At 44.2% G+C, this 26263-nt stretch overlaps 1 protein-coding gene across 1 annotated transcript in view; it reads left to right on the top strand.

Annotated features, from left to right (window-relative positions):
• Positions 1-26263, top strand: part of Me3 (malic enzyme 3) — a 201871-nt gene that overhangs the window by 127273 nt on the left and 48335 nt on the right. The window contains exons 5-6 of the mRNA XM_028894969.2: positions 7420-7495; positions 18029-18190. Coding sequence (XP_028750802.1) covers positions 7420-7495; positions 18029-18190 — 238 coding nt within the window. The remainder of the gene's footprint in view (positions 1-7419; positions 7496-18028; positions 18191-26263) is intronic.

Genomic DNA, 26263 nt, shown 5'->3' with positions numbered 1-26263 from the left:
TGAGAGTCCTACATCTTGACCTGCAGGCAACAGGAAGTTCTCTGCCTCATTGGGTGTGGCTTGAGCTCACCCTTACAGTGACACACTTCCTTCAACAAGGCCATACCTATTCCAACAAAGCCACACCTCTTAATAGGGCCACTCCCGTTGGGGGCCATTTTCTTTCAAACCACCACATGCTCCCATTGGGTGACCCATATAATGAGAGATTTTCTGCCCACTATACTTTATTCATGACTACCTTCCTCTGACACCAATAAAAGGTACTGCAACTGCCAATCACGGCTTGGGACAGTCGGGCTATCATTCCAGCCAAAACGCTAATTTATAATCAGATTCTAGCATTTGCCAGGCAATTAGTATGCGTGTTAGGCCTCCAGGGTGTTGTGCCAGCATTTGAACCCAGACAAGCTGACCCATGAGCCTGCACTAATAAGTACTACTCTGCCAGCAACAGGAAGAGCTACCATGTATTGAGTTATACCAGACATTGTATATCAGTTTGTAGAAGACACTGTAATACACTATTTAATATGCACTGTCTTATTTAACCATTATAGACAAGGTAGAAAGCAGATGGGGCCCACGGGGCCACTTCTTCCCTTTTACATGTGAAGATCAGAAGACCTAGGAACAGAAAAGTTGTGCATAGCTATATCATTAGGGACTGGCAGCCCCAGGCTTTGAGTCCAGGTGCTGCGCTGCAGAGTAGAGACTTTAACCCCTCAATGTCAGTTAAGCCATGAGCAACCTTGTCATTTGTCAGTGCTGTGCTTTAAATTCTCACTCCAGCCAGGCGGCGGTGGAGCATGCCTTTAATCCTAGCACTTGGGAGGCAGAGCCAGGCAGATCTCTGTGAGTTTAAGTCCAGCCTGATCTACAGACCAAGATCCAGGACACGCACCAAAACTACACAGAAAAACCCTGTCTCGAAAAACCAAAACAAAACAAAAAAAATTCTCACTCCAGCCACAGTGACTACCCTGTGATTGAGTTTTCTGTATGGAGCCAAGCAGAACTGGAAGGGGAGCTTCCCAAGGAATCGAGGTACTCTTTCTGAGGTCACTGAGGAGGAATGCATTCCTCAGCTAATAAACATCTTATGGAAATGGGAAGGACTATCCCATCACCAGTGACTGCTGGAAATTTTGATTTCCCCTGAGTGAAAAGCGGCTAGAACTGAAAATAGTTCACTGGGAACATTTTACAAGTGATTCTTTCTGAGCTGGTCTAGATGCTTTTCAGGTGGACGATGAAAACACCCCTCACCTCCCTATTCAGGGATTGACCTAACTGGAGCCTAACTAAAGGAATGAAGAAATGAAAGCATGTGGACACAGAAAAACTTGGATGGTAAAGCCTCAGCACCCTGGAAGCTTGGCGTGTTTACTATATACACTTGAACAGAGAGAGAGGCAGGTTTAGTGCATCTCTGTCTGAGCAGTCTCTACAGAGGGGCAGTCTTCAGGCTGTGACCATCCAGAGAAAGAAAGCTGCAGTGAACTTTTCCACACACCATCAGCATTCACACTCAAACCCAAGGATGCTTTGCCGTTCCTCTGATCCTTACTCAGGGAAGGCTTTGCCCAGTCCCATGGAGCCAAGGCACTAGGGTCCTCAACATGGCCATGCCCATGTCAACAATACACATTCACTCAGGACTTCACCCTCTCCCTACAACCCTTGAGAATCCTTCTGGAGCCTACAATCCTTTTGTTTATTATCATAATCCCTTGCCAACAAGAATTCCAGGAAAGAAAAAAAAAAAAAAAAAAAAACCTCGAAACCCACATCCAGGGCAGTCCTTTACTATAATTTATATGCACATTTTAAAAGTTCTTAATAAATTTCAAAAGGGGGAAATTTTGAAATTTGCAGTATGATCTCTACAGCCCCTGTAAATAAGCTTTAAGAGAAAGTGAATGAACAAGCCTTTCAACAGTTCGTCAGGTCAGATATTTAAATGTAAAACTGTTCAAGCTCCCCATCCCCTCCCCCTCTTATTGTCAATCAAGAGGGCTGATTTTAATGCACCATATAATTTTAGTAATCACACTTTGCCTGTGTTTGCAATTAGCCACACACCGCTCCATTTAGCTCTACACCAGAGTATGTCTGGTACCCATTCACACATGTGTGCCCCCCACCCCCTCCCCCAAGCATCTTACTGGGCCTCTATCAGGGTTCAGGGTATGGAAGGAATGTTGAGTGGGAGACCTTTCCAAAATAAAACCAAGAGTCCAGAAATGGGTCATGGTCATTACTGTGGGTTAAGTGATTTCCCTAAGTGAGAGAGACATCAATAAATCAGGACCTGGCACCTGGTTATCCTAGTTTGAAGGAATTGGCCTCCTTGTTAGTGTAGGAGAGAAACATTAGCCTGTCTGCCCTTCATAGTTCTCAGCTGGAATGAGCCCTTTTCACAAAAGACAGATTAACAAGAGAAAATGGAATTTAACAAGTATAGCCTAAGGAGCGGTTAGAACTTCAAGCTAAAATACTCTTGTAAATTAAACAAAAGAGAGGTGGGGATGGGATAGGGTCCTAAAGGAAAGAGATTATGAGATGTCCACAAGTGAGGTAAGCAAGGGTTATCAATAAGTTTCATTGTGCACTTAAGAGGGATGCATCTGTACAAACAGAAACTGTTAAATAAGTGTAAATGTTCTTTACAAAAGGAAAACAAGCCTAGTGTGGCACATGCCTTTAATCCCAGCACTCAGCAGGCAGAGACGGGTGGATCTCTGTGAGTTCAAGGCAAGCCTGGTCCACATGATGAGTTTCTGGCCAGGAAAGGTGCATAGTGAGTACCTTTTCCAAATAAAGGAAGGGAGGGAGGGAGGGAGGGAGGGAGGGAGGGAGGGAGAGAGGGAGAGAGAGAGAGAGAGAGAGAGAGAGAGAGAGAGAGAGAGAGAGAGAGAGAGAGAGAGAAAGAAAGAAAGAAAGAAAGAAAGGAAGGAAGGAAGGAAGGAAGGAAGGAAGGAAGGAAGGAAGGAAGGAAGGAAGGAAGGAAGAAAGGAAGGAAGAAAGGAAGGAAGGCAAACCATGCCTTTTCTGGATCTACCCATGCAAAACATAGCTCTCAACACAAAGGGACAAGATATAGCTTATCCTGGAACCACATATAAGTGATCATGGCCCAGGAACATGATTCAGGTTTCCTCAAACACTATATTTCAATATAATAACAGTTGCAGGAAATTCTTATAGTTACAGAACAAAAGGAAGTTATAAATCAAGGCATTCTTCAAATACATTGGCGGGAATATCAGGTGGGCAGGTTACAACACAGAAAAAAAAAAAAAACATTTTTTAATCTGTTACAGGTTTCAGATGTTATCTAATCACATTCTTAGCTTTCAGTGGAATAAGACATCTGTTAATACATCCCAAAAGTATTTACCTGAAAAATCAAAGGATGCTAGGTCAGACACAGAGAACTAAAGATAGAAGATAATCTGGCAACATTCCAACTCTCTTCAATCAGAGTTTTAATCAGCCTTGTAGAATACAGGTGTTTTGAGGTGTTTTGTTTTGTTGCTTCCTGAAAACTTCAGTTCACAATGAAATAGCTCAGAACAGTCTCTAAGCGGGAGAAGCTTATTTAAGAGTTGTCTAGTACTCTTCACCTGGAAGCCATCAAGCTTAATGAGTAAGTTAATTCAGATGCTTACACTGCCCGCTTCAGAAACAGGACCTTACACCACCAATCTTCTGTGTATGTCTTTTCCCTGGCCCATCCACCACCCTCTGTGCATTTCCTGCACTGCCTAGCACCACCCACTGTCACTCAGGTCACAGGCCCCTTCAGGGCTCACAGACAAATTGCCTTAGTGCCAACTCTCACCTAGATTTACCCAACAGTTTCCTCCTTCATCACTTGAACAGCATCACCTGCTGATTCACATCTCTATTTGTTCAATGATGATGTTCTCAGCACGTATTATAAACTAAGCTGGAGGGAACCGTGCTGAACGATAATAAAGAGAGATGCAGAGCTTGTCCTTATGATGCTTACAATCTAACGGTGGAACGTTAGCCAAGGAGTGGCACAGTACATATGTCTGTGCATGCAAGGATAAGAGACCACGAGCTGCTAGCAGGAACCTTCTCCCTTGACTTGGAAATTATCAGAAGAATGGGAATGAATTCATTACATGAAGAGTGAGGAAGCCCAGTAGGGTTGGGCAGAAGAAACAGCCTAAACTGAACACCCTGAGCGAGGTAGAAGTCTGGAAAGGAAGCCAGGATGGCTGACAAGTTGAGAATGAAAGAAATGAATCAGTTTTATCTTGTCTTTGAGTCACAGTTGGTGAAAAGCTAGATCATAAATTTGGTATAAGACGTGTTATGTTTGAGTGCCTTTAACACGTGTCAGGCAGGCAGTTAATAGAGGTCTAGAGCAATTCCTTCCAAGCCCAGGTTGATTTTTGTCCCCTCTGGGTATATCTGCTAATGATTGGAGACTAGTGTTGTTGTTATTACAGCAGAGGAGCTACCGGCATATAGTAGATAGAGGCAAGGGATGCTGCCAACAACCTTGCAGGGCTCAAAGCAACCTCACCCACACAGCAAAGAATTCTCTAACCCAATGTCAATAGCACCCAAAATGAGAAATTCTAGTGTTCAGATATTTAAAAGTCAGTGTCCAAGTGCCTCTGGTGTTAATGAGAAAACATAGAGGAAGATTGAAAGTGGGTTACAGGAAGTATTTGAGGAATGTTATCACAAACATGGCTGGACAGCCTGTATAAAAGAGTAAACAAGGGCACTCAGAAAAGAAGGAAAACTGAAAAAAAGGGGGGGCGGGGATCAGAGAAGCCAACATTTGTGGGTAGGGGAATAGTAAAAGTATCAGATTCTATCAAAACGCTGGAGGACGGACAGAAGCAGCTCGGCCGTTGGGAGCACTTGCTGCTTTGGCAGAAGGCTAGAGTTCAGTTCTCAGCCCCTTCATCAGACAGCTCACCAGCTCCAGAGAATCCAGCACCATCTTCTGGCTTCCAGGGGTACTGCACACACATGGAGCACATACACACATGCAGACAGAACACTTATACACATAAAATAAAAGCAAATAATTCTTTTTTAAAAAAGAAACCAAAGAATGTGAGGGCTAAGAAGTGTTCATTGTTTCTAAAGAGGTGGAGCCATTGCAGGTTTGGCAATGCGATGCTAATAAAAGGCACACTGCTGTGGTGGGAATTAGAAAGAAGGACAAAGTCTAGGCAGCTTCTGCAGGCAAGTTTTCTTTTGGTTTGGTTTTGGTTTGGGTTTGTTTGGTTTTAGTTTAGTGAAAGAAGAAAGGAGAGAGAATAGTCCGGGAAGGGATTGGCATTCAGGACACTGTATGGGGGTTGCAGAGATAGCTCAATGGGAAATAGCACTTTCCATGAAAATGTGAGGATCTAAGTTCAATACCCAGCACCTACATTAAGAAGAAAAGTTGAGGGCAGCAATGAGGGAGGGACCGGCAAGGGTCGCTCTGGGGGTTGCTGGTCATCCAATCCAGTCAAACACTGTTCAAAAAATAAGGTGGAAAATTCATTATTTCAACCTCTGGCTTTCACATAAATGTGTGACAGGTGCGCGCGCGCGCGCGCGTGTGTGTGTGTGTGTGTGTGTGTGTGTGTGTGTGTGTGTGTGTATGTGTGTGTGTGTGTGTATGTATGTGACCACACACACACACACACACACACACACACTTATTTTACTTTGGAAATTCCAACATAAATGAAATAAGTAGGTCATTATAACAGATATCTCTGGTATCCATTATATGGATGCTGGATTGTAGCTTTTTGTTCTAAGCAAGTTAACTAATTCAAATTCCAAGCTCCATCTGCCCAAATCAGCAAGAACAGGGGTCTTTGCTCAGCTTTGTGTTTTTGTTGGTGTGTGTGTGTGTGTGTGTGTGTGTGTGTGTGTGTGTGTGTGTGTGAGTGCCCCTGTGTATTCATGGCCTGTCAATGATTGGACTTTTTGTACCCAGACTTGAGAGTCCCTGAAGTTTCTTCCTTTCTGATTTCACCTCTGCACTGTCCAGCAGCTCTTCCTAACCCCAGACCTACTCTCATGCACTCAACCTGGAATTCTGCCTTTCTGTTGTTCCAAGCTGTTTGAAGATTGGCCTGTGCTCAGACAAAAAGCTGCAAAGCTGCACATCTCAGAGAATAGTTCCTGCTTTCAAAGGCATCCGCTCCTCCAGTTTCTACCCCTCCTTCGCCAAACTCCATTGCTGTATACCAAAACCACGTATTTCATAGCATGACAGTAATATAAATTGTTTATATATGAGTGATTTTGTAATAATTGTCTTCTGAAGGGTTATTCTGTGTCATTACCAGAAGCCAGGAGTCTAGTTTCACTTCTAAAATAATAGAGATTTGAGTATGTAAATTGTATGGGTTATCTACTAGAATGAAAGAGAGAGAGAAGGGAATGCCACAAATGTACACATATTCTCTCATCTCTAATCCTAAAGCAGAAGATTCATACCCACATCCTATAAGTCTAAACAGTAGACATTCTAAATCAAGGAACAAGCTAATAAACATAATATGCTCTATTGTCTTGCATTTGGAACTGCACCATCTTGGTAGACTGGAAGGCTAAGTTTGAATTGGGTATTGCTAGACTCCAGTACCACAGAGAAAAGTATCTCATTAAGCACCCTTCCCCTGCTTCCCTTCCTAGCTACATCTCCCATTTTAGAGGCCTGGTGTATACATGTGTGAACATCCCTGTTTAGCAGGGAATTTTGCTTTGGCCCTACTCCTTCCTCTCCATATCCCACCCTCAGAAAGCCCACCAAGCGATGGCTCCTCCCCTGGAGCTGCTCAGAGACCATGCCTACAGGGTATTTAAGGCCCCCTCCTTGGGAACAGCAGCGTGATTTCTCCCCCATCCCCCAAGAGATCTCCCAGGAATGCTTTGCTCAGATAAAACCTGGTCTTATCAATTTGGCTTGATTTGGCTTATTGCATTGGCACAGAAACCCACAATCAGGGATTCAAAATCCCAACCCACATATCCAAGTTCTGGCCCTGGCCATGTGGTCTGTACTTTGAAGCAAGGACCTGGAGAGCAGACCCATACAGTTGCTAAGGCAGTTGTGGGGCTAGCGAGTCAGGGCATTCTGGGACCAGATCTAAAGAGAAAAGAAGAGGAGGTGCATTCTCTAGAGAAGATGGCTCCAGGCAGGCATGCCCTTGACCCAGCACACTCCTGGTCCTATGGAGAGAAGCAATTAAAGAAAGGAAAGACACCAGACCCCTCCCGAGCTTTGAGACAAAACCCATCTTCCTTGGGGCTGGGGGCAGAAGTCAGCAATGCAGTTGATGGCGGTACTCATGATCTTTGCTCTGTTTCTACACTGACTGCTTGGTTTCTTCATGTGTACATGTTTGTTTTTCCTAGTGGGCTGTTTATCACCATTCATGACAAGGGCCACCTTGCAACAATGCTGAACTCTTGGCCAGAGGACAATATTAAGGTATGATCCTGGTTTTATTGCTAATGTCTTGCTTGTTGGAGGAATCATTGCTGTCTGTATTGGTGTTATTTCTACCTATAAAATGGGCCATTGTGACACTGAAGGCAGGATGCTTCCCCCTTTCCCAGGCTCTGATCACACACCAGCTGTAGCCGCCACAAATGCATAATAGAAGAGAGATTTGCCTTAACTACACATCTAGGTGAAATTGTTCTTAATTAATATTAGTCTAAAGAACTGTTCAGCATGTGTTGTGTATCTACTGAATGCACAGTGCCAGTTTCCTTGTGGGTGTAGACAGAAGTCAAGCATGGACCTCTTCTGGAGTAACGAATACTTCATGATGAAAACAGGACATAACACAACAGGCTAGCCAGGTAGAATGTGGCCAGAGCTAAGAGAACCACGTGGAAAGAGCTGCAGGTGACCACAGAGGTAGGAGGACTTTCATCTCGGACGTCATGGGGAATGACTTTGGAACTGGGCCTTAGATTGAGGGTTGTGAAGATGTCAGCGAGGACCTTCTGCATAAAAAGTTTACAGTAAGCAAACTTGGGTAGTTGTGTGTGCCCCAGGTAGCACAGAACAGAGAGTATATGTGCAGAGTGACAAAGTAAAACTGCCACTGCTTCTCAAATATCAAGTCTCCTTAAAATTTTTAGGAAGAAAAGGATGAGATTGCAATATGGAAAGCAAACTGCACAGTGCTCCATATGGAGGAGTCTGAGGGATCTGGCATCTGAGGCAATTAGCTTTTCTGGAAGCGATGTAAGTGAAGCTGATGGCCTCTTAGTGAGGGAGTTTCCAGCCTGGGAGTCAAAGTACTGGAGCTAAACACAGGGTAACCCTGGGGCCAGCTGTTCACCTTACCCTGGCTCCCCTGGCAAGCTGCAGATTTTCTGTAGGGTCCCGCTCCTCCACCCCTGCTTGTTTCCGGAGCCCATGCCTTACCAGAAGGTACCGAAGAGAGCCTCTATTGGTTTTCCACCCAAATCAGGCATTCTGTAGGCAGTGTGAGCATTTAGAACAAGAGCAGAAAAGGATTAGGACCTCGGCTCTCTGCAGCCAGGTCTGAGCTACAGCCCAAGTACAGTCCTGGCCCCTGGGAATAATTCATCCTCACATCTCCATCTGGGTGTGACTTTGCCCTGTGCTTATCCGCTTGGACTCCAGTTATGTGTAAGGCCTTGGCCTTGAAAGTTTTGGCCTCCCTCCCAGGGAAACATGTTTCCAGGGTGTGTCTAGGATGAAACTCTAGTAAAATGTTGAGGACATTAAAGGAAGCCAGCTCACTTAGTAGGGAGTTAACTTTAGGCCAACCTGAATGGGCACAAGGCTGAGGTCCTGTCCACTAATCTTTTCCACATGCCTGGACAGCTCAACCACGGAGGAACCTGTGCATCAATAGACCCTCTGCAGATGCTTGCCATGGTGAATAAATGCAGTCAATAGATGCATTAAGCACCTTCCTTGTACCAGGCACTGTGCCAGAATAGAGATAATGCATAGAGTACTTTCAGGCAAATTAGGAGCAATTGGAACAACTAAAGAAAATTCTTCTTCTTCAAATGGAAGTGAAAAGGTATCTCTTCCTCCAGGCTGGCCCAGGGATCAAACCTCAGTTGTTTCCTTGGCCAGGCACAATATGCATGATTATTATCAGGTCCTCCTCCAAGAATTCCAAAATGAAAATGAAAGGTTCCTTGTCTCTAGAGTCTTTGTGTTACAGTTGAAAACCCAGAATATAAATTCAAAATAGAACCATAGGAGCTGAGTGACTGTTGACTTCAATAAACATATTTTGAGACCCTTCTAAATACTGAATACTAACTACCAGAGGGGTGGTGACAGTGATTAGAGGCATAGACACAGGAACTTTAGACTCTCTAGAGGAAACGTGCCTAAAGTAGGCCCCAGATAGACAGCCAGACCTCTCAGAAGGGTGTAGGATACGTGAGCTGATCTAGGCTGGCGAGTGCCATCTGACTCAGCTGCCTTTGACCACCCTTCAGGAAGCATCTCCTCTGAGGGAGCTCCCTGGAGCTCTGTGATAAAGATGTGCAGGACCAAATTCAAGGAACTCACACTCTGCTTAGATGGGCTTACTTTGAAACAAGGGCAGAATGCCATGCCTCTCCTGCCAAAGAGAGGAACTTCCAGGGTAAGCTGTCCAGCCTCCCTCCCCTTGAGGCTCCAAAGGGGCCAGGTAAATGCCTGGGACAGCCCCCACCCTTTATTTCTGTCTCACTTCAGAGAGGTTCCAGTGACCATATAGAGAAAACAGCCCTGATTTTGTAAGCAGACACATAGGGCTTCTGATCATGAGTCTTCCCTTTGCCTATTGTGTGTGCAGATTGACTTTCTGAGCTTTGGAGTCCTGTTGTGGATTAATTATGATGATGCCCGTGGACACTGAATAGCACACAAATGAGCATTGTCCTTATAGGGGGTATTGGAAGTAGTTGTACCATATGTGGCTATATATGACCAAAGGGCAGCCAGGGAAACAGAGGTTTCTTCTGGGAATCAGAGGTCACAAACGGGTAGTCACATGCCTTGTACCCAGATATACTTGGTTTGGCTCTCAGTGCCTGTTAAAATTCTTGAATTTATAGGCAATATTTTTAAAGCATATTTCATTTAAAACAATAAATATAAAAACACTTGGATTTTTGGCTTCTCTGGAAAGTAGGCACTCTGAATATAGTGTGTGTAAACAAAGGGATGGAGCTGCCTGGACTTCCCCTAACCCAGCCCACACTCTACCCTGCTCCACTTAAGAGTCTTTCTCTGAAGGTTTCCTCCCTTGATACCTGAGGTGCCCTTTCAGAAGTTCAGAATGTTCTGAGCTTCGGTCCTTCTTTCTTGTTCCCTAAAAAAGGGAGGCTGAAGATCTCTCCACTTCCACGAGGACTCTCTGCTCAACCCCCACCCCACCCCCCTTCAGAGCTCACACAGGGCATCTTCCCAGGCACTGAGGGCAACGCTCAGGAAGGATTCCTTCTAAGATTCCCAGGCTGGGCCCTGAAGGATGGGGAGGGGAAGGGGACATTGCTGAGAGGAGCATGCAAGGGTCAAATGGACATTGCTGAAGGGAAGACAAAGTCACCCACAGGTGAATGCAGGTCTCTAAACTACATCTTGTGGCTAAACTCCCCTCCCCCTACACACACACACACACACACACACACACACACACACACATACACACACACACACACACACACACACACACACACACACACACACACACACCAGCAGCAGCAGCTGATTCAGAGAGGCATTTTCTCAAGGCCTAGGAAGTCTGTGGAACCCAGCATGGCTGACTGCTCGGCTAGAGAGGAGGGTTAACTTCAGAGGACCTTCTGAATCCATTTGGAAGATGAAAAATGAACTTTCTGTGGTTTCACAGCTAGAAAGCCAGGAAACTGAAATACAGGAAAAGATAATTATGAGGAACCTACGGCTTAAGGCCAGGACTACCCAAGCTTTGTGGCCTTTCTTCTTCAAGGAGGAGAAAACTGTCCAGTGTAAATCACACAAAGGAGTGAGAATCGCTGCCCCGTCTCCTTCCCACAGTGCCCGTTGCCTCCAGCAGGAGAAAGGCTCAGTGAGAACCTTCTCTCTGTGTCAGATCCCCAGATTCCTAAATATCTCTCCCAACCCAGTACCAACACTTCTGAGAAGAGAGAGCACTGAGCAGCAGCCTCTACCACGAGGCACCAGCCCGCGGGGCTTAAAACATGGTCCAGATTGCTAGAACCATGTGCCTATTGCCATGCATGGATCAGGGTGTGGTGAACACCTTCTGTGTTGGTGTCAGAAACAGGACTTGCTGAAAATCTCTGAGACAGAAATGAACTTGTCAGGAAGGGCTCTTGGTTTAACATCTACACACTGGAAGGAGGTGAGGCAGAGCAAAGGACCACAGGTTGCCTGTAGTAAGGTTTGGAGGAAGACTCGGCAAAGCCTACGAAGCAGGCTAGGAAAGGGGTGTGAGCAAGGTGGCTCAGGTAAAGAAAATTCTCCAGATAGGCTGGTGGCTAAGATCAGCAGTAAAGAAGAAACTCCCTCATCCTTGAATAAGGAACAACCTTGGGCAGACAGCAGCAGTCCCTTCATGCAGTATTGTTATCCAAGTGCCTTACACAGACCGACTCCCTGAATGCCGTTGACAACCACAGGGCTTCTTACTGTCTTTGTTTTAGAGACAAGGAATCTGAGAGGCTAGGTTCTTTGTGAAGAATGGAACCAAGACTTGAAACTAAAGCATGTGTGTTATTTATGTTATGGAGTAGGGGAAAGAAGGAGGATGATGAGAGACAGAAGGGTGAAATGAAAGGAAGAAGAAAGAGTGGTTGGAAAACTTTTGTAGGCAGCCCATAATCCTACTAATAAATCTAAAACAGCCCAAGAGCAATCCAGGACCCGTGATCTTCCAGTCAGCCTTTGGTTAGTTAAGCTAAGGGCCATACCCAACAAGTCAGGAAAGGTCATAGGTCTGAGGAAGGCAGGCCAGAAAGAACACAGCATACCATCCTTCAAACCTCTCCATTTGTCAAAGAAACAAGGGACGTCATGACTTTTCCAACATCCAAATAAGGAAATTGGAGTTCTGTCATTCCAGACATTGTTGCTGGCTTTCCAAAACCAAAGACACTGCCCAGAGTTTCCCTAAGCCCTTGGCAACCCACTGAACTGGTTAAGTGGTTCCCAGCATTAATTGGATTGCTATCAGGGACAATGAGAGGCAGTATCTTCTCTCTGAACTTAACTATACTGGCTTTGAATCCTGTCCAGCCGAGAAGCCACTTTATGCTCTGTTGGAGCTATAGCTTGCCTGGCTAACTGATTATGTGTCACATTGCTGGCCTCAGAGCCAACAGCTAAGGAATCAAAAATAACACAACTTAATATCGCCCCTAAAGAGCTTACAGCTTTTATGAAAGACATGGAAACATGAATATTTATAGTACAAGGAAAAGAGTAATAGCTACTCTGGGCAATGAAAAAGGCTCTGGGAATTCAAAGGAAAAGAGGGAGAAACCTAGGAGGGAAGCTTCATGGAGACAAGCGAATTTATTTTTAATTTTATTTTATTGTTTTGATCTTTGAGACAGGGTTTCTCCCTCTAGCCCTGGCTGTCCTAGAACCAGCTCTGTAGACAAGGTTGGCCTAGAACTCAGAGATCCACCTGCCTCTGCTTCCCTAGTGCTGGGATTAAAGGTGTGCACCACTACTACCTGTAGAGACAAGTGAATTTTTAGCTGTTCCTTGAACCACACAAAAGTAGTAGAATTCCAGTCAAGGAAATAAAAGAGTTGACAAGTAAAATGCCACCTATTGCAGGACATGTATATTCCATACAAAACCGGAAATATTTCAGTTTAGGATGGAGCATGGAAAAGACAGAAAACTTCAAAAGGCAGAGTGGAAATCTTAAAGGTCAGGCAAAGAAAATTCCTGATCTTTGTTTTATAGGTGCAAGAAACTGATACATCCAGATGTGCTCTGTCAACATAAAATAGGATGGGGAGACTCCAGGAGTAAAAAGAACAGTCAGAAAACCATAGGGTGGTTTGAGTGACAAGCAGATTGTCTGGTCAAAGGCAATAGGAATGGTGTGAGGATCGCAGAATAAGAGCCAGAGGACTGGAACAGATCAGCAGAACTTAATAGCCAACTGGGCATGATTGACAAAGCTCAAAGAAAAACCAAAGAAGGTTGGGTGGTCTTGAGCTTGGAAGATGTGGGGAAATAAGAGAGGAGGTGAATCAGATCAGCAGTTCTTCCTGGGTTTGTACTAGAACTCTGAGGGGGAAGACCAGAGATGAGAAGAGTCAAAAGTAGGGATCAGGAGGACTGTGAGGGCTGATGACCCAAGCTAGCACATTTATTAATCATAGCTCCTAATATACTCTTCAAACGAGGAAGCAGCAAACAAATCCATAAAGTTCATCAGGCAGCAGAATTATGGGGAACTCAGAGTAACTCTAGTTCCTCTTTGCAAGATCCATGCTGGTACAATAAGCAAATCATTTCACATCTCTGTGTCTGGAACATTTGGCCACAGCTTTACAGGGAAACTGTCAAGCTCCAGGCTCTGGCCTTGGTAGCCTCCAGAGCTCTGGCACCAGTCCATTGCTGGCCTTGCCAAGCATGACCCTGATAGAAACAAAAGCCCAGAGCTCCTTGTTCCATGCACAGAACCCCAAAGGGCCTTTGACCTTACCTAGCCCCTGACAGGAAGGGAGCAAAGTAAAAAACGTCAAAGGAGAGAAGAATATAAGAATTCATTTAGACAAGGAGTGAGGGCATTTGAGAGGCTTATTGGACATACAGATGGCACAGTAGTATTTTGTGTGACTCTTGGTATCCTCTTAATAAGTGTTTGCAGAATGCATAAAGGTGACAGGGAGTATGTGTATTAGATGTAACAAGTGCTAACTGTTCATAAGAATGAAAAACTCTACTACATATGCCCAGCTGGAGAACAGGAAGAAAGATCCTCCAGAAAAAAAAATAATAATACAAAGACAGAGAGAGAGAGAGAGAGAGAGAGAGAGATTCCTAAGAGTGAAGAAGCCACTAGCCAGAGGATGCAGTTATAGATATACAACAATAACTTTCAGAAGGTATGTTAAACAATATAAAGACTTAGGTGTCCATAGGGGCAGTTAGAAATCAGTGGAGGTCCCTATCTTAGTTATGGTTTCTGTTTTTGTGATAAATCACCATGACCAAAAGCAACTTGGGGAGGAAAGTGTTTATTTCATCATACAGCTTGTAGTCTATCATGAAGGGAAGGCAGGACAGGAGCTCAAGGCAGGAACCTGGAGACAGGAACTTAAAGAGAGGCCATGCTGGAGCACTGCTTACTGACTTGTTCCCTCATGGCTTGCTCAGCCTGCTTTTTTTTTTTTTTTTTTTTTTTTTTTTTTTTTTTCTTACAGCACCTAGGACCACCAGCCCAGGGATGGCATGACCCACAATGGGCTGGGTCCTCCTCCATCAATCAGCAACCAAAGGCATGCACTACAGACTTGCCTCCCAGCAAATCTTATGGAGGCATTCTCTCAGTTGAGAGTCCCCTCTTCCTAAAGTCTCTAACTTGTGTCAAGTTGACATAGAACTAGCCAGCACAGTCTTTGATCCCGGAAATATCATGATGAAAATGAGCTTTAGATACAATGAACATGACATAGGTTGGCAAGAGAGACGAAAAGTAAGAAGAGGGTCCAAGCAGTCTGCGAAGCTATTGTACCAAGTCAACCATTTGCACAGAAGAACTGAGGATTGATGACAGATGGAGAGGCATTCCCACATTAGAGTTGAACATGTAGTGGAATTCCCTGGGGTAGTCCCAGGCTGGGAAACTGCACTCATGGCCCCTCATCATTTTAGGGTTGTAAGAATAATGCATTAGAGTAGATAGCTGCGTGTGCTTAATCTTGCGCTGTTTGTGTCTGTTATGACTTTTCCTGACATAAACAAACATTCACCCCAGATAGGGCACTAACAAGAGATCAAAAAAACTGTCCCACCTAACTATACCTTAGTGAACCAGTGAGTTTATTGGGGAGTATGGCTGAGGGTCTACTTACAGGAGCATAAGGCAGCCTGCATCACTGAAAAGCCCACTCCAGTATAGTGGGAACTCACGAAAGCTGCATCCCTGGAGCTCCCTCCTCAACTTGCAGGCAGCCTGGCCATTCAAAGAGTCTCTTCTCCCCCCCCCACCCCCCACCCCCCGCAATTATCACTGCTTATGTCATCTTCTGGAAGAATCCCCTGACTTCCTGTAACTTTCAGGGGCTTCCTGTAAGTTTCTAATCCCTGAGCCCTGTGTGTTGTGTTTACTTCCTGAGTCTTATTGGCCTCCTTCCTCTCCACAGGAGGGAATGTTTTAATTCAGAGCAAATAGGTACACAACAACTTCCCTCTAAACAACAAAGAATTCCCTCAGATGGGGAACCCAAGTCAGTAAGCTTTGATTTGGACAGACCAGAGAGTAGAGAAATGGAGTTTGGGACTCCAGAGGCCGCATGAGGACACAGGCTCTAGCTGGAAATTCTGCCAGCAGGAGGTCAAAGGCAGGTAGACACTGGATGCTACGGCAGGGCAAGACTTGCCAAGGGCACAGATGCTTTATCCCAGGGAGATAGGGTGGCAAAAATACCTTTGAACTAGAAGCCCAAAGCCTGACTAAGAGGGGTCCCACACTTGCCAACATGACCTTGACAAGTTATCTAGACTTTCCAAGACAACTAATGTGGGACCATTAACCCAGTTACTGGGACTTAGCTGATACATGGCAGGTATATGTAGACCAGGAAGACTTTGAGTTTCAACATGCTCACTTGTCAAGTGGAATAACAGTGTTAGCCATTCCTGTGCCCAGACCATGAGAGAGGGAGAGGGTGTGAGATGTCGCTTGTGATCATTCACCACAGAAGTTGTAGAGCAATCTGAAAGGGAAATGGGATTTTCATGGGTCTGCTGCACTCTCCAAAACTCAATTCCTGAAGTGGATAAGTGTTTTTAGAATCTTTGCACCTTTTTCTACAAAAGGGCAGAAGCAGCCCATGTGTGTTTCTCCCCTGGAGCAGTAAAGAAGTGAGAAAAACTTTTGTGCACTGAACCACACCAGGGCAAGAATGGGTCTTCATCTCTATCCTGGCGTTGCCCCTGCATAGACTAACTCAACCCTTATCTGTTCATTTAACAATGGGGTCACGCAGAACATCTACAGCTCAGAGCCAGTCTTCAGTCCTGGAAAAGTCTAGTTTCAATAGATGAATGAGATGCCTATAAACAAAACTCTTCCAGAGACACTGGGAGCCCGTGATAGTGAGCTTATTGCAGTGACATATAAACTTCACTGTCACCCCATGGGATTCCCCTTGTCCTGATGCTCATGACCCCTCACTTCCCATTCTGCCATTCATACAATTTACACCTCCTTGCCTCTTACACACACTTCACACAAGTCTATCCTGGACCTCAACTTTCTTATTTGTACCAGGCTTTTTCTTTTGAGCTTTCAACCAGCTCCCAAATCATGACACACAGACTAATTATTAGTTTTGAATGATCAGTCTTATCTTAGCTCTTATTTCAATCCATTTCTCTTTATCTGTGTTTTGCTTTGGAGCTTTTTACCTTTTGTTCCCTTCTGTATTTCTCACTTCCACTACTTCTCGTGTCTGGCTGGTGACTGCCTGGCTTCCAGCCCGGGGCATGTCCTTCTTTTTCTGCCTTGTTCTCTCCTCCTTCTTCTCTTCTCTAGCCTAGATTTCTCCAGCTTATTCTCTCTTCCTGCCAGCTCCATCTATCCCTCTCCTGCCTCACTATTGGCCCTTCAGCTTTTTATTGGACCAATCAGGTGCCTCAGACAGGCAAGGTAAAACAAATGCAACACATCTTTACATAATTAGACACACATCCTTACATCAGTAAGCAAATGCAATATAAATAAATACAACACAACTTTACACAGTTAAAGTAATATCCCACAACATAAACAAATGTAACACATTTTTGCCTAAAGCAATATTCCACAACACCTATCAAAGGTCTTCCATTCCACCTACACCCTCACAATTGCTTCTTGTCTGGTGTGTGTGCCCTCTCATCTACAGAACTTACAAGAGTGGGTCACCCTACAGGAATATCTCAATCTCTACTGTCCCTGCACTGTCCTGCTGCATTCAGGCCTCTGTCCCAAACTATAACTGTTGATAAATATGCCACCTCTCTCATTTGGGTCCACATATATTTAATTTTATAGGTAAGCAAACTAAAGTTCCTTCCCCCATGATATGTCTTACTAGCAAGCAGGTGCTTTATGATTACTTATTAAGTGAATGAATAAATAAACATCCATCATGATCATATATAATCATATCTATCATCACCATAAGCTCCATCAACATCATATCTTAAAGGTAACATTTGTACCAGAACTGTGTCTAGTACATAGTTGGGCCTATGATCTATGCCAATCATCACACAACCAAAGAATCCGCCTGATTCCATGATTTGTGATTCTAGGAAATGTTACAAGCTCTGTTCTTTGCAAATTGGCCTCAAAATGCTGCAGCTGGAGCAGCAACATACACTTTCTTACATCTTTCCCTTCCCATCTCATGCCCCAATTTTAGGCTGAGACTGTCCAGTTTCTGAGAGAGAGAGAGAGAGAGAGAGAGAGAGAGAGAGAGAGAGAGAGAGAGAGAGACTAGATGTGGTTTCTCTCCAGCTGTTTCTGCAGCTCCCACCCCAATCTTCAGAATGCAAGGAACGCTGTCTTTCTGTCATTTTGCCTCCCTGATGGTTCTTGCCCACTTGCCAGAAGGGACCAGCCACCTGCAGTTGATGAATCCTCTCTGGCCTTGTCCCAGACAAGCTGCTTTATTCCCAACAAAGGCAGCCAGCGGGTATCCAGCTGTCAGGCCTGACTGCTAGGACTTTGAAATGAGCACTTTGTCATGGAGGTGGTGCTCCTGATTGAAGGTACCCTGCTGTGTTTTTCAGGCTGTGGTGGTGACTGATGGAGAGCGCATACTGGGCTTGGGAGACCTGGGCTGCTACGGCATGGGCATCCCTGTGGGCAAGCTGGCCCTGTACACAGCATGCGGAGGGGTGAATCCACAGCAGTGCCTTCCTGTCCTGCTAGATGTCGGCACCAACAATGAGGTAACAGGCTGTCTGAGCCAGGAGCTCTTGAGCCAGAAGGAAGATGAAGTGGCGGAGGTGGAGGGGGGGGGGCACTTTTGTGGAATAATTATATCCACATGGGCTGTTTCTTTCCCAGGATCCTCTCGACACCCATTTACCATATAGTTGTGAAGTAGAGGACTTTCCTCTCCCACCCCTTTGCTTTTTCATCTTCCTCCTCTGTGTCCACGATGCCCTGGACTTACTTCTTCCCTTGCTTCTATGATCCCGTTTAGCTGGCAGTCCTCCTTGGGGCTACACGTCAATGGTGAGACGAGTCTGTGTTCTGCGTTTCTAAGGCAAGTTGCCTCAGTGCCAGAATTGAAATTCAAAAACAAGGCCCCCAGGCTGAAATGTCTGAGACAAGCAGCTGAGTGTTCTGCAGCTGAAGCGAGAGGACCTGAGGCGAGCCACGGGTCACTCACTCCTCCTGCAGGATTCAGGGGCTTCATCACTGAAGGAGCTTAACCCCCAGGCAAGAGTTTGCTCCTGGTACCACCCTGGCACATTGTCTCTGGCTGTAATTTTCTGTCCTGTGGCGGGCAGGGAAAAAAAGTGTCTTTGACAGGTGGTGCTGGCTCACACCTTTAATCCCAGTATTCGGGAGGCAGAGGCAGAGAGATCTCTGTGAGTTCCAACCCAGCGTGGTCTACAGAGTGAGTTCCAGGACAGCCAGGGCTACACAGAGAAATCCTGCCTGAAAAAACAAACAAACAAACAAAAAATCCTCCTTTTTTTTCTTTATTTCAAAATGTTTGCTTAATTCAAACTTTTGAAACAATTTAGTTCTTTCCACAAAGGAAACAAAATACAGCTCTGCCCAATTGTCATGTTTTCAAATTATAATTTCATTGGAATATGTGAATTATATAAAAATGAGTTCTATTGTGGTATTTTCATATTCGTCCATAATATTCTTTAAAGGAATTCCTTCTAAATAACATGTATTTTTGAGTTTAAGATCAGTGTGTGTTCTTCTTTTAAAAATCAAAATCCAGAGATACATTGAAAGTAAAATATCAGTCACATTATCAGTATATTTATATTTTAATGTTTTGGATATGTGTTTATAAAAATACTGCACCTCTTTAGACCTGATCACCTACAGCAATACTGCCGTTTCTAAAACCTCTTCCTCTTGCAGTGTCTCTTGACTGGACTATGGGGAAGGGGGCTGGGTGGTGGCACAGGCCTGATAGCTGCTCAATAAGGCCAGACCTCAAGATTTGCTCTAAACCATTCAAGTTTATACGAAACAACAATTAAAGCTATCCTCAGACTCATAGAGGTCATCCTCGCCTCTGTAGATGAGTACAGCAAACCTTATTTCAGTCATTCTTCTAGTGCTCCTGATGAGACTGTCACCCTGTCAGTGCCTTAGAAGCTGGCCCTGAGCTGGAGCACAGAGAGCCTGAGAGTAATATGAGCTATTGTATCCCCAGGGGGTACTGGAGATCCTTTGTTGTTGAAGGTCCAGCACCTACCAATGTGAATGAAGTTCAAGGCTGACTTTGATTTGTAACTAATCCATCAGGAAGGATTTCCAAAAGCAAGTGGCAGTCATGGACCAGGACCTTACACCTAGTTTGAGCCTCAAAGTAGCCTCTGCCACTGCCTTCTCTTCCCACTTCAGGAAACTGAGGTCTAGAGGGTTTAATTGGCCCAAAGGGATTCTAATTAGAGCCAAGAGCCTCTGCCATATCACACCCCTGCTGGGATTCAGTTGTTTTATAAGCCAACAACATCTCTTGACTTTTATTACTAAAGTAACTTTAAAGTATTATTCACATTCTTAAAAGAAATGGCATCTCTCCCACAGTTCTATATTTGTGCCCCCTTTTCAATATTTATCTAATGACATATGCACATACAGATGTATTTATTACTTAGTTGTAATCATAATGCACCTGTATTTTGTTCTCATTTTTCAATCAAGGTTATTTTGTGAGCACTCTCTCTTTACTTATTTAATCAAAGTTTATTGAGTGTTTAGTAGGTGCCAGGCACTCTGGTAGGCATGAGGGAGATAAATGAACCAGGTCTGGGTGAACAGTCTAGCTGTCAGTGTTTCAACACTGTCACGAAATGGGTCATTTTAATGAGTCATATAGTAGATCTACTCAAAGTGTCTGCTTCTCCCGAGTGCTTTACTCCAAGCATGAGAATTCCAAGTTGCCAAGTGAACCAACATTCCAAAGACCGTGATTTATCCCCCTTCGAATGAGTTTGCTATGTCATGACCCACAGTAGAATTCTTTGTTAAAAATGTGTTTGTTTGTAAGACTTGCACAATGACACCAGCTAAGATGCCAGTGTAGACTGGGGAAATGTCACAAGGTCCCCTCCTAGGTGAAGAGCTACAGGCAATAAAGGGTGCTAGGAGAGTGAGAATCGGTCTTCTCCAGAGACAATCCCTCTGATAGGCTATCCAATTCTAAGTGGTCAGCCCTAAGTGCATATACATATGAGCACAACACTAAATGGACGCAGGAGAAAAATGTGTTTGTGTAAATATATGTAATATATATAATATATACACATTCATATATATTTTATATATTTGCACATATGCATGTATTTATGTGTGTGTGTGTGTGTGTGTATATATATATATATATATATATATATATATATATATATGAAGTGTTCATGAAGTTGAGAATTCAGAGGTAGCTGGAGGGACATGGGAGGGGCTGGAGATGGGAGATTATGGGGTTGAAATTATGTAAATACAATACTGGTGTATAAAATTCTAAAAAATAATAATAAAATAAATTTTTTAATGCATCTCATTGCAAGGCATTTTCCCCAAGAGTCTTAAAGTGCATCTCGCTGAGAGCAATTCTGGGCTGGGCTGTAGGGAAGCAAAACTGGGCCTTATCACTTCCACTGCCTATAGCAGTACAGGGAAGATGCTGTCATGAGACGTTTTGTGTGCAAATAACAAAACCATCACTGTGTATTTCTCTATTTAAAAAAAAAAAAAAAACTCGGTAGACAGGCCCGGAAGTACTCTTGAACACATTGGCACCAGAGACCATTTCCTAAATATAACACCAACAGCACAGATCCTGAGCACAACAGTTAATAAATGGGACCTCTCAAAATTGAAAAGCTTTTGCAGGGCAAAAGACACAGTCAATAAGACAAAAAGACAGCCAACAGATTGGGAAAAGATCTTCACCAACCCCACATCTGACAGAGGCTTGATCTTCACAGTATATAAAGAACTCATGAAACTAGACATCAAAATACTAAACAGTCCAATTAAAAAATGGGCTAAAGAGCTAAACAGAGAATTCACAAAACAAGAATCACAAATGGCTGAAAGACATTTAAAGAAATGCTCAACATCCTTAATCATCAGAGAAATGCAAATCAAAACGACTCTGAGATACCACCTTACATCTGTCAGAATGGCTAAGATCAAAAACACTGAAGACACCTTATGCTGGAGAGGATGTGAAGCAAAGGGAACACTCTTCTACTCTTGGTGGGAATGTAAACTTGTACAACCACTGTGGAAATCAGTATGGCAGTTTCTCAGAAAATTAGGAATCAAACTACCTCAAGACCCAGCCATCCCACTCTTGGGCATATACCCAAGGAATGCTGATTCATACCATAAAGATACATGCTCAGCTATGTTCATAGCAGCACTATTTGTAATAGCCAGAACCTGGAAATAACCTAGATGCCTGTCAATGGAAGAATGGATGAAAAAAAATGTGGTATATATACACAATGGAGTACTACTCAGCAGAGAAAAACAATGAAAGCATGAAATTTGCAGGCAAATGATGGAACTAGAAAAAATCATCCTGAGTGAGGTAACCCAAACCCAGAAAGACAGTCATGGTATGTACTCACTCATAAGTAGATTCTAGATATAAAATAAAGAACAATCAGACCACAACCCATGGAACCATGGAGGCTATATATATAGCATGGAGGTCCCTAGGACGACTGTGGCTTATAATAAATTTCGGTTTTACTCAATTATTGAAAAAAATAGCCAAATGAATGGAAACACATGAACTATGAACCAAAGGCTGAGGGGCCCCCAGCTGGTTCAGGCCCTCTGAATAGGTGAGACAGTTGATTGGCTTGATCAGTTTGGGAGGCAACTAGGCAGTGGGACCAAGTCCTGTGCTCAATGCATGAGTTGCCTGTTTGAAACCTGGAGCTTATGCAGGGACGCTTGGCTCAGTCTGGGAGGAAGGGACTGGACCTGCCTGGACTGAGTCTACCAGGTTGATCGCAGTCCTGGGGGGGGGAGGCTTTGCCCTGGAGGAGGTGGGAATGGGGGGTGGGCTGGGGGTAAGGGGAGGGGGTGGGGGGGGGAGAACAGGGGAACCTGTGGCTGATATGTAGAACTAAATGGTATTGTAAAATAAAATAAAAGGGGAAAAAATTTGATCTTAAAAAAAAAAAAAAAAAAAACCTCCTGAGGGGGCAGCAATTTAATCAGTATCAGAACCCCCCTCTGAGCTTCCTGTTGAAGGAAAACATCTGCTTTCTACATCCCTGAAACCGAGTCACTTTTACCTGCCAACACCAAGGACGTTTGGAAAAATAAACACATGGAGCAGTGAGTCCATGGGGGAGGGACGCCTCAGGGTTCAGTTCTAGGGGCTCAGGGGAGAGGAACCCCTCAGTCATGGCTGTGTGTGGATGAAACCAAGTATAAGCAGAAGGCACCAGAAGCAGTATCTCATTCAAGTCCTTCATTCTAGGTAGGAAAAGAGGACCAGAGCCTATATGGCTTTTCTAAGGACTCATTCCAAAATCCTGTGCACATGGTACTCTACAGTGAGGTTTTTTGGAGCACCCCAACAGGCTTAGCTCTCTGGTTGCCATCCTGAGCCCTGAGAGTCTTTTGCTGCCTGAAACCCTGAACCTCTGACAGAGATGCCATGTGGCCATCTGGAAGCCACTGTGTGGCTGATGAGAATGTTGGCATCTATAGACAGACACAGGTGAAGACTGACAGCTGACCCAGAAACCTTGACTTTGAAGACTTGGTGAGAATGAACAGAGTCAGAGTCAGTGGCTGTGCTGGGATTTGCTGATTCTTCTGTTTTGCAAGCCTATTATCTGTGACTTGAAGACTCAGCTTCCTGGTGTGCTACTACCAGAGAGCTCCCTCTCTGCAAGCACATGTGAGGATGCCACCCCCAGAATCTTTGCAGCTTTCTCCTGGGCTTGACTTAATTTTCCAAGAAATAAGCAATAAAAATAACTACAGTTTGGAGAAATGGTGCTATGGCCATGGAATGAACCCCAAGCCATGACCTCAGGACACAGATGATTTTCATGACCTCTTAGCATGCCTGTTGCTATTCAAGGTAAATATTTTTTTAACGAGAAGATTTATCTTCCAACTTAAGTACAACATTCTGTAATATATAGCAAAGAGGAGGAAAAACTATTTGTTTTCTATGATAATTTGTCTCCAGAGAAAACCTTAGAAAGGCAGTGCTAGGCAAACAACCCCAGAGGATGTATTCAACCCACAGCAGAGGAAGAAGTTCCAGACTGCCTTCTTTGGGTAAATTCCTTCACCTACAATTCTAATCACTGACTTATTCAGTTCCAAATGGAACTTATTAACCATATAACAGAGAGAAAAGATTTAGCCACCAAATTAATACTTAGGTACCAGGGTACCTTGTACATACTGGAGCTTGGGAATGAATAAGTTCAGTCCCTATCTTGTTCTAAAATAATGGCTTCGTCCCTTTTATTCCCACCAGTGGGTTTTTTGTGACCTGAGGCAGTTTACTTCACCTTTACAAGCCTCAGAAGTCCATTGGGAGGAAGCTGAAGTGAGGGATTCCCAAGATCTAAGCTTTTACACTGGCATCTTTCTTAGCTCAACACTGACGCTCTGGCAGCTGGTATCAGTTAACATGGTTCACAGATTTGCTGTGTGCTGACACTGTGTGATCTCTGGGGAGATGTAAAAGAGAAAGGAACATACTTTTCCTCAAGAAATCACATTATGTGACAGGACTCATTATTATCCCTTTTCAACACAGAGGAAGAAACAAAGCAGCAACGTTATATTTCTTGCCCAAAGCCTCTGAGCGTAACTGACAGGGTGTGAATTCAAACTCAGATCCATCCAATTCCAAAGCCCCAAAACCCAGACTTTCTGGACCTTGCCAGCTACTGCTAAACTCTTCTGGCGAGAACAGACAGAAGTGAAGACAAGAAGATGGTGCTTAACTCCTTGGTCCCCAGATCAAATGATGGGGAAGAATGGATGCCACCATGAGAACCGGTCTGAGCCGCTTCCTCCTGGCTTTGCACAGTCATTTAAACCACTGAACTCCAATGTCCTGCTCTGTAAAAACAGGAATGGGACAGTCAGACACCAGATCCAATGAGGACATTTCTCCTCACAAGCTTGGTGCAAGCGTAAGATGAATTTGTTTTTAGTGTCATCTCTATATGTAAGTTTCCCCCATTTTTTGTAGTTAGTTTTAAAGTATTTGAGGCATGGAACATCTTATTATAAAAATAAAATACAAAGATGTCTTTAAAGGGTTTTTTGGAGTCAGTGTTCATCGCTTCCCTTGTTGCTGTATGAATCCCAAAAGAGGCAATGAAAGGGAGGAAGGATTTATTTGGGTTTGAAAGGTGCTGTCCATCATGAGGGACGCCGTGGAGGCAGGGCTTATTACACTGCATCAGGGCTGCAATATGGGTCTGGGTCGGTGAATTAAATAGTATGTCAGTTCTCACCGATGAGCAGAAGAGCCCACCAAAGCTGCATGTTAAGAGCAGAGACTCTGGGTTTAAATGTTGACTGTTGCTCTTACTAACCGAAGGTCTTGGGGCAGGCGGCTTAACCTCTCTGTATCTTGTTGCTTCATTCATAACATAGGGGAACAATAAAAAAAAATGAAACCCATCTCTCAGGTCCTCCTGGGAATACATATGTAACAGCTTCCTAAGAGGAAACTCCTGAAGACTGAAGAAAGAGAGCAGTAGTTGGACCTTCAGACTATACAACACTGACAAGACTCTCGTAGAAAGAGAAATGAAAGATGGAACGTTAAGAACTCTGGCTACAGGAGATCCCAGAAGAGTCTTTGGCAAGCAAAGACTGTATCAAATGGCCTCATTTAGGAAGAATGCTCTGCCCTAACCCCCCCCCCCACACACACACACCCCTCATCTCATTCTTGAGCATTCTAGAGAGAATACAGATGTGATGCGATGTGTGATGGCCCTTAAACTATCTTCCTGCCACAGATTCTGTTTAGAGAGTTCAGAGTCTTCCTGTGGCTGCTGTGACATCACAGTTAAAGCCCTCAGCATGTGGCACATCAGAAGCTTTAAGAGCTGGAATGCCTGCCGTTATTTTTACCAGGCACTGGAATTCACAAAGCTCTCTCATATTCTTTCACACAATCACCATAACCACTCAGTGTGGCTACACTTTATCCTCATTTGGCAGATGAGAAGAAAGTTCTGGAAGGCCATAAAAGCTTTCTCAAAGTCACAGCAGCCTGTCATGATGGAGGTAAAACTTGGCTCTTGTAGCCCTTGTCTTCACAACTGGCAGCATCAGCTCAGATGGAGCTGATGCATGAATGTGTCCATGAGCTCTTATTCTGGATGAATTAGAAACAGAAATGGGAAATTCCAAGAGGCTCTAGCAGAGAGTTGTTTCCTGTTGCCCAAACATAGCAGCCACTTTCCCCTCACTCTGCCTCCAACCTGGAACCTTCCTTTGTGCTCATCTGCCTGGAGACCCAGCTAACTCTTTAGAATCTGATCATCTTTTCCGGCCTGACCATTTCCCCCACAATACAATTCCAACCCACCATTCAAGTAAAGTCACTTTCCCACTCTGGATATTCATATGCTACACTATCTCCCAAGGCGGTGCCATCCTTCTCTGTGACAGTCAGTTTGCTGATCCACACCCTCAGTACCCTGTGAGCACCCTCACAGAATCAGTCATTCTCACTGATCATTATAATGCTCCAGGCTGCAGTCAGGGGTGTTGATGATCAATAAATACATGGTGTCTTTTAT

This window comes from Peromyscus leucopus, chromosome 1 (assembly GCF_004664715.2).
Source record: "Peromyscus leucopus breed LL Stock chromosome 1, UCI_PerLeu_2.1, whole genome shotgun sequence".
Lineage (NCBI taxonomy): Eukaryota > Metazoa > Chordata > Mammalia > Rodentia > Cricetidae > Peromyscus > Peromyscus leucopus.
Note: the sequence above shows the minus strand (reverse complement) of the source record. Positions and strands in the feature narration are given on the sequence as shown.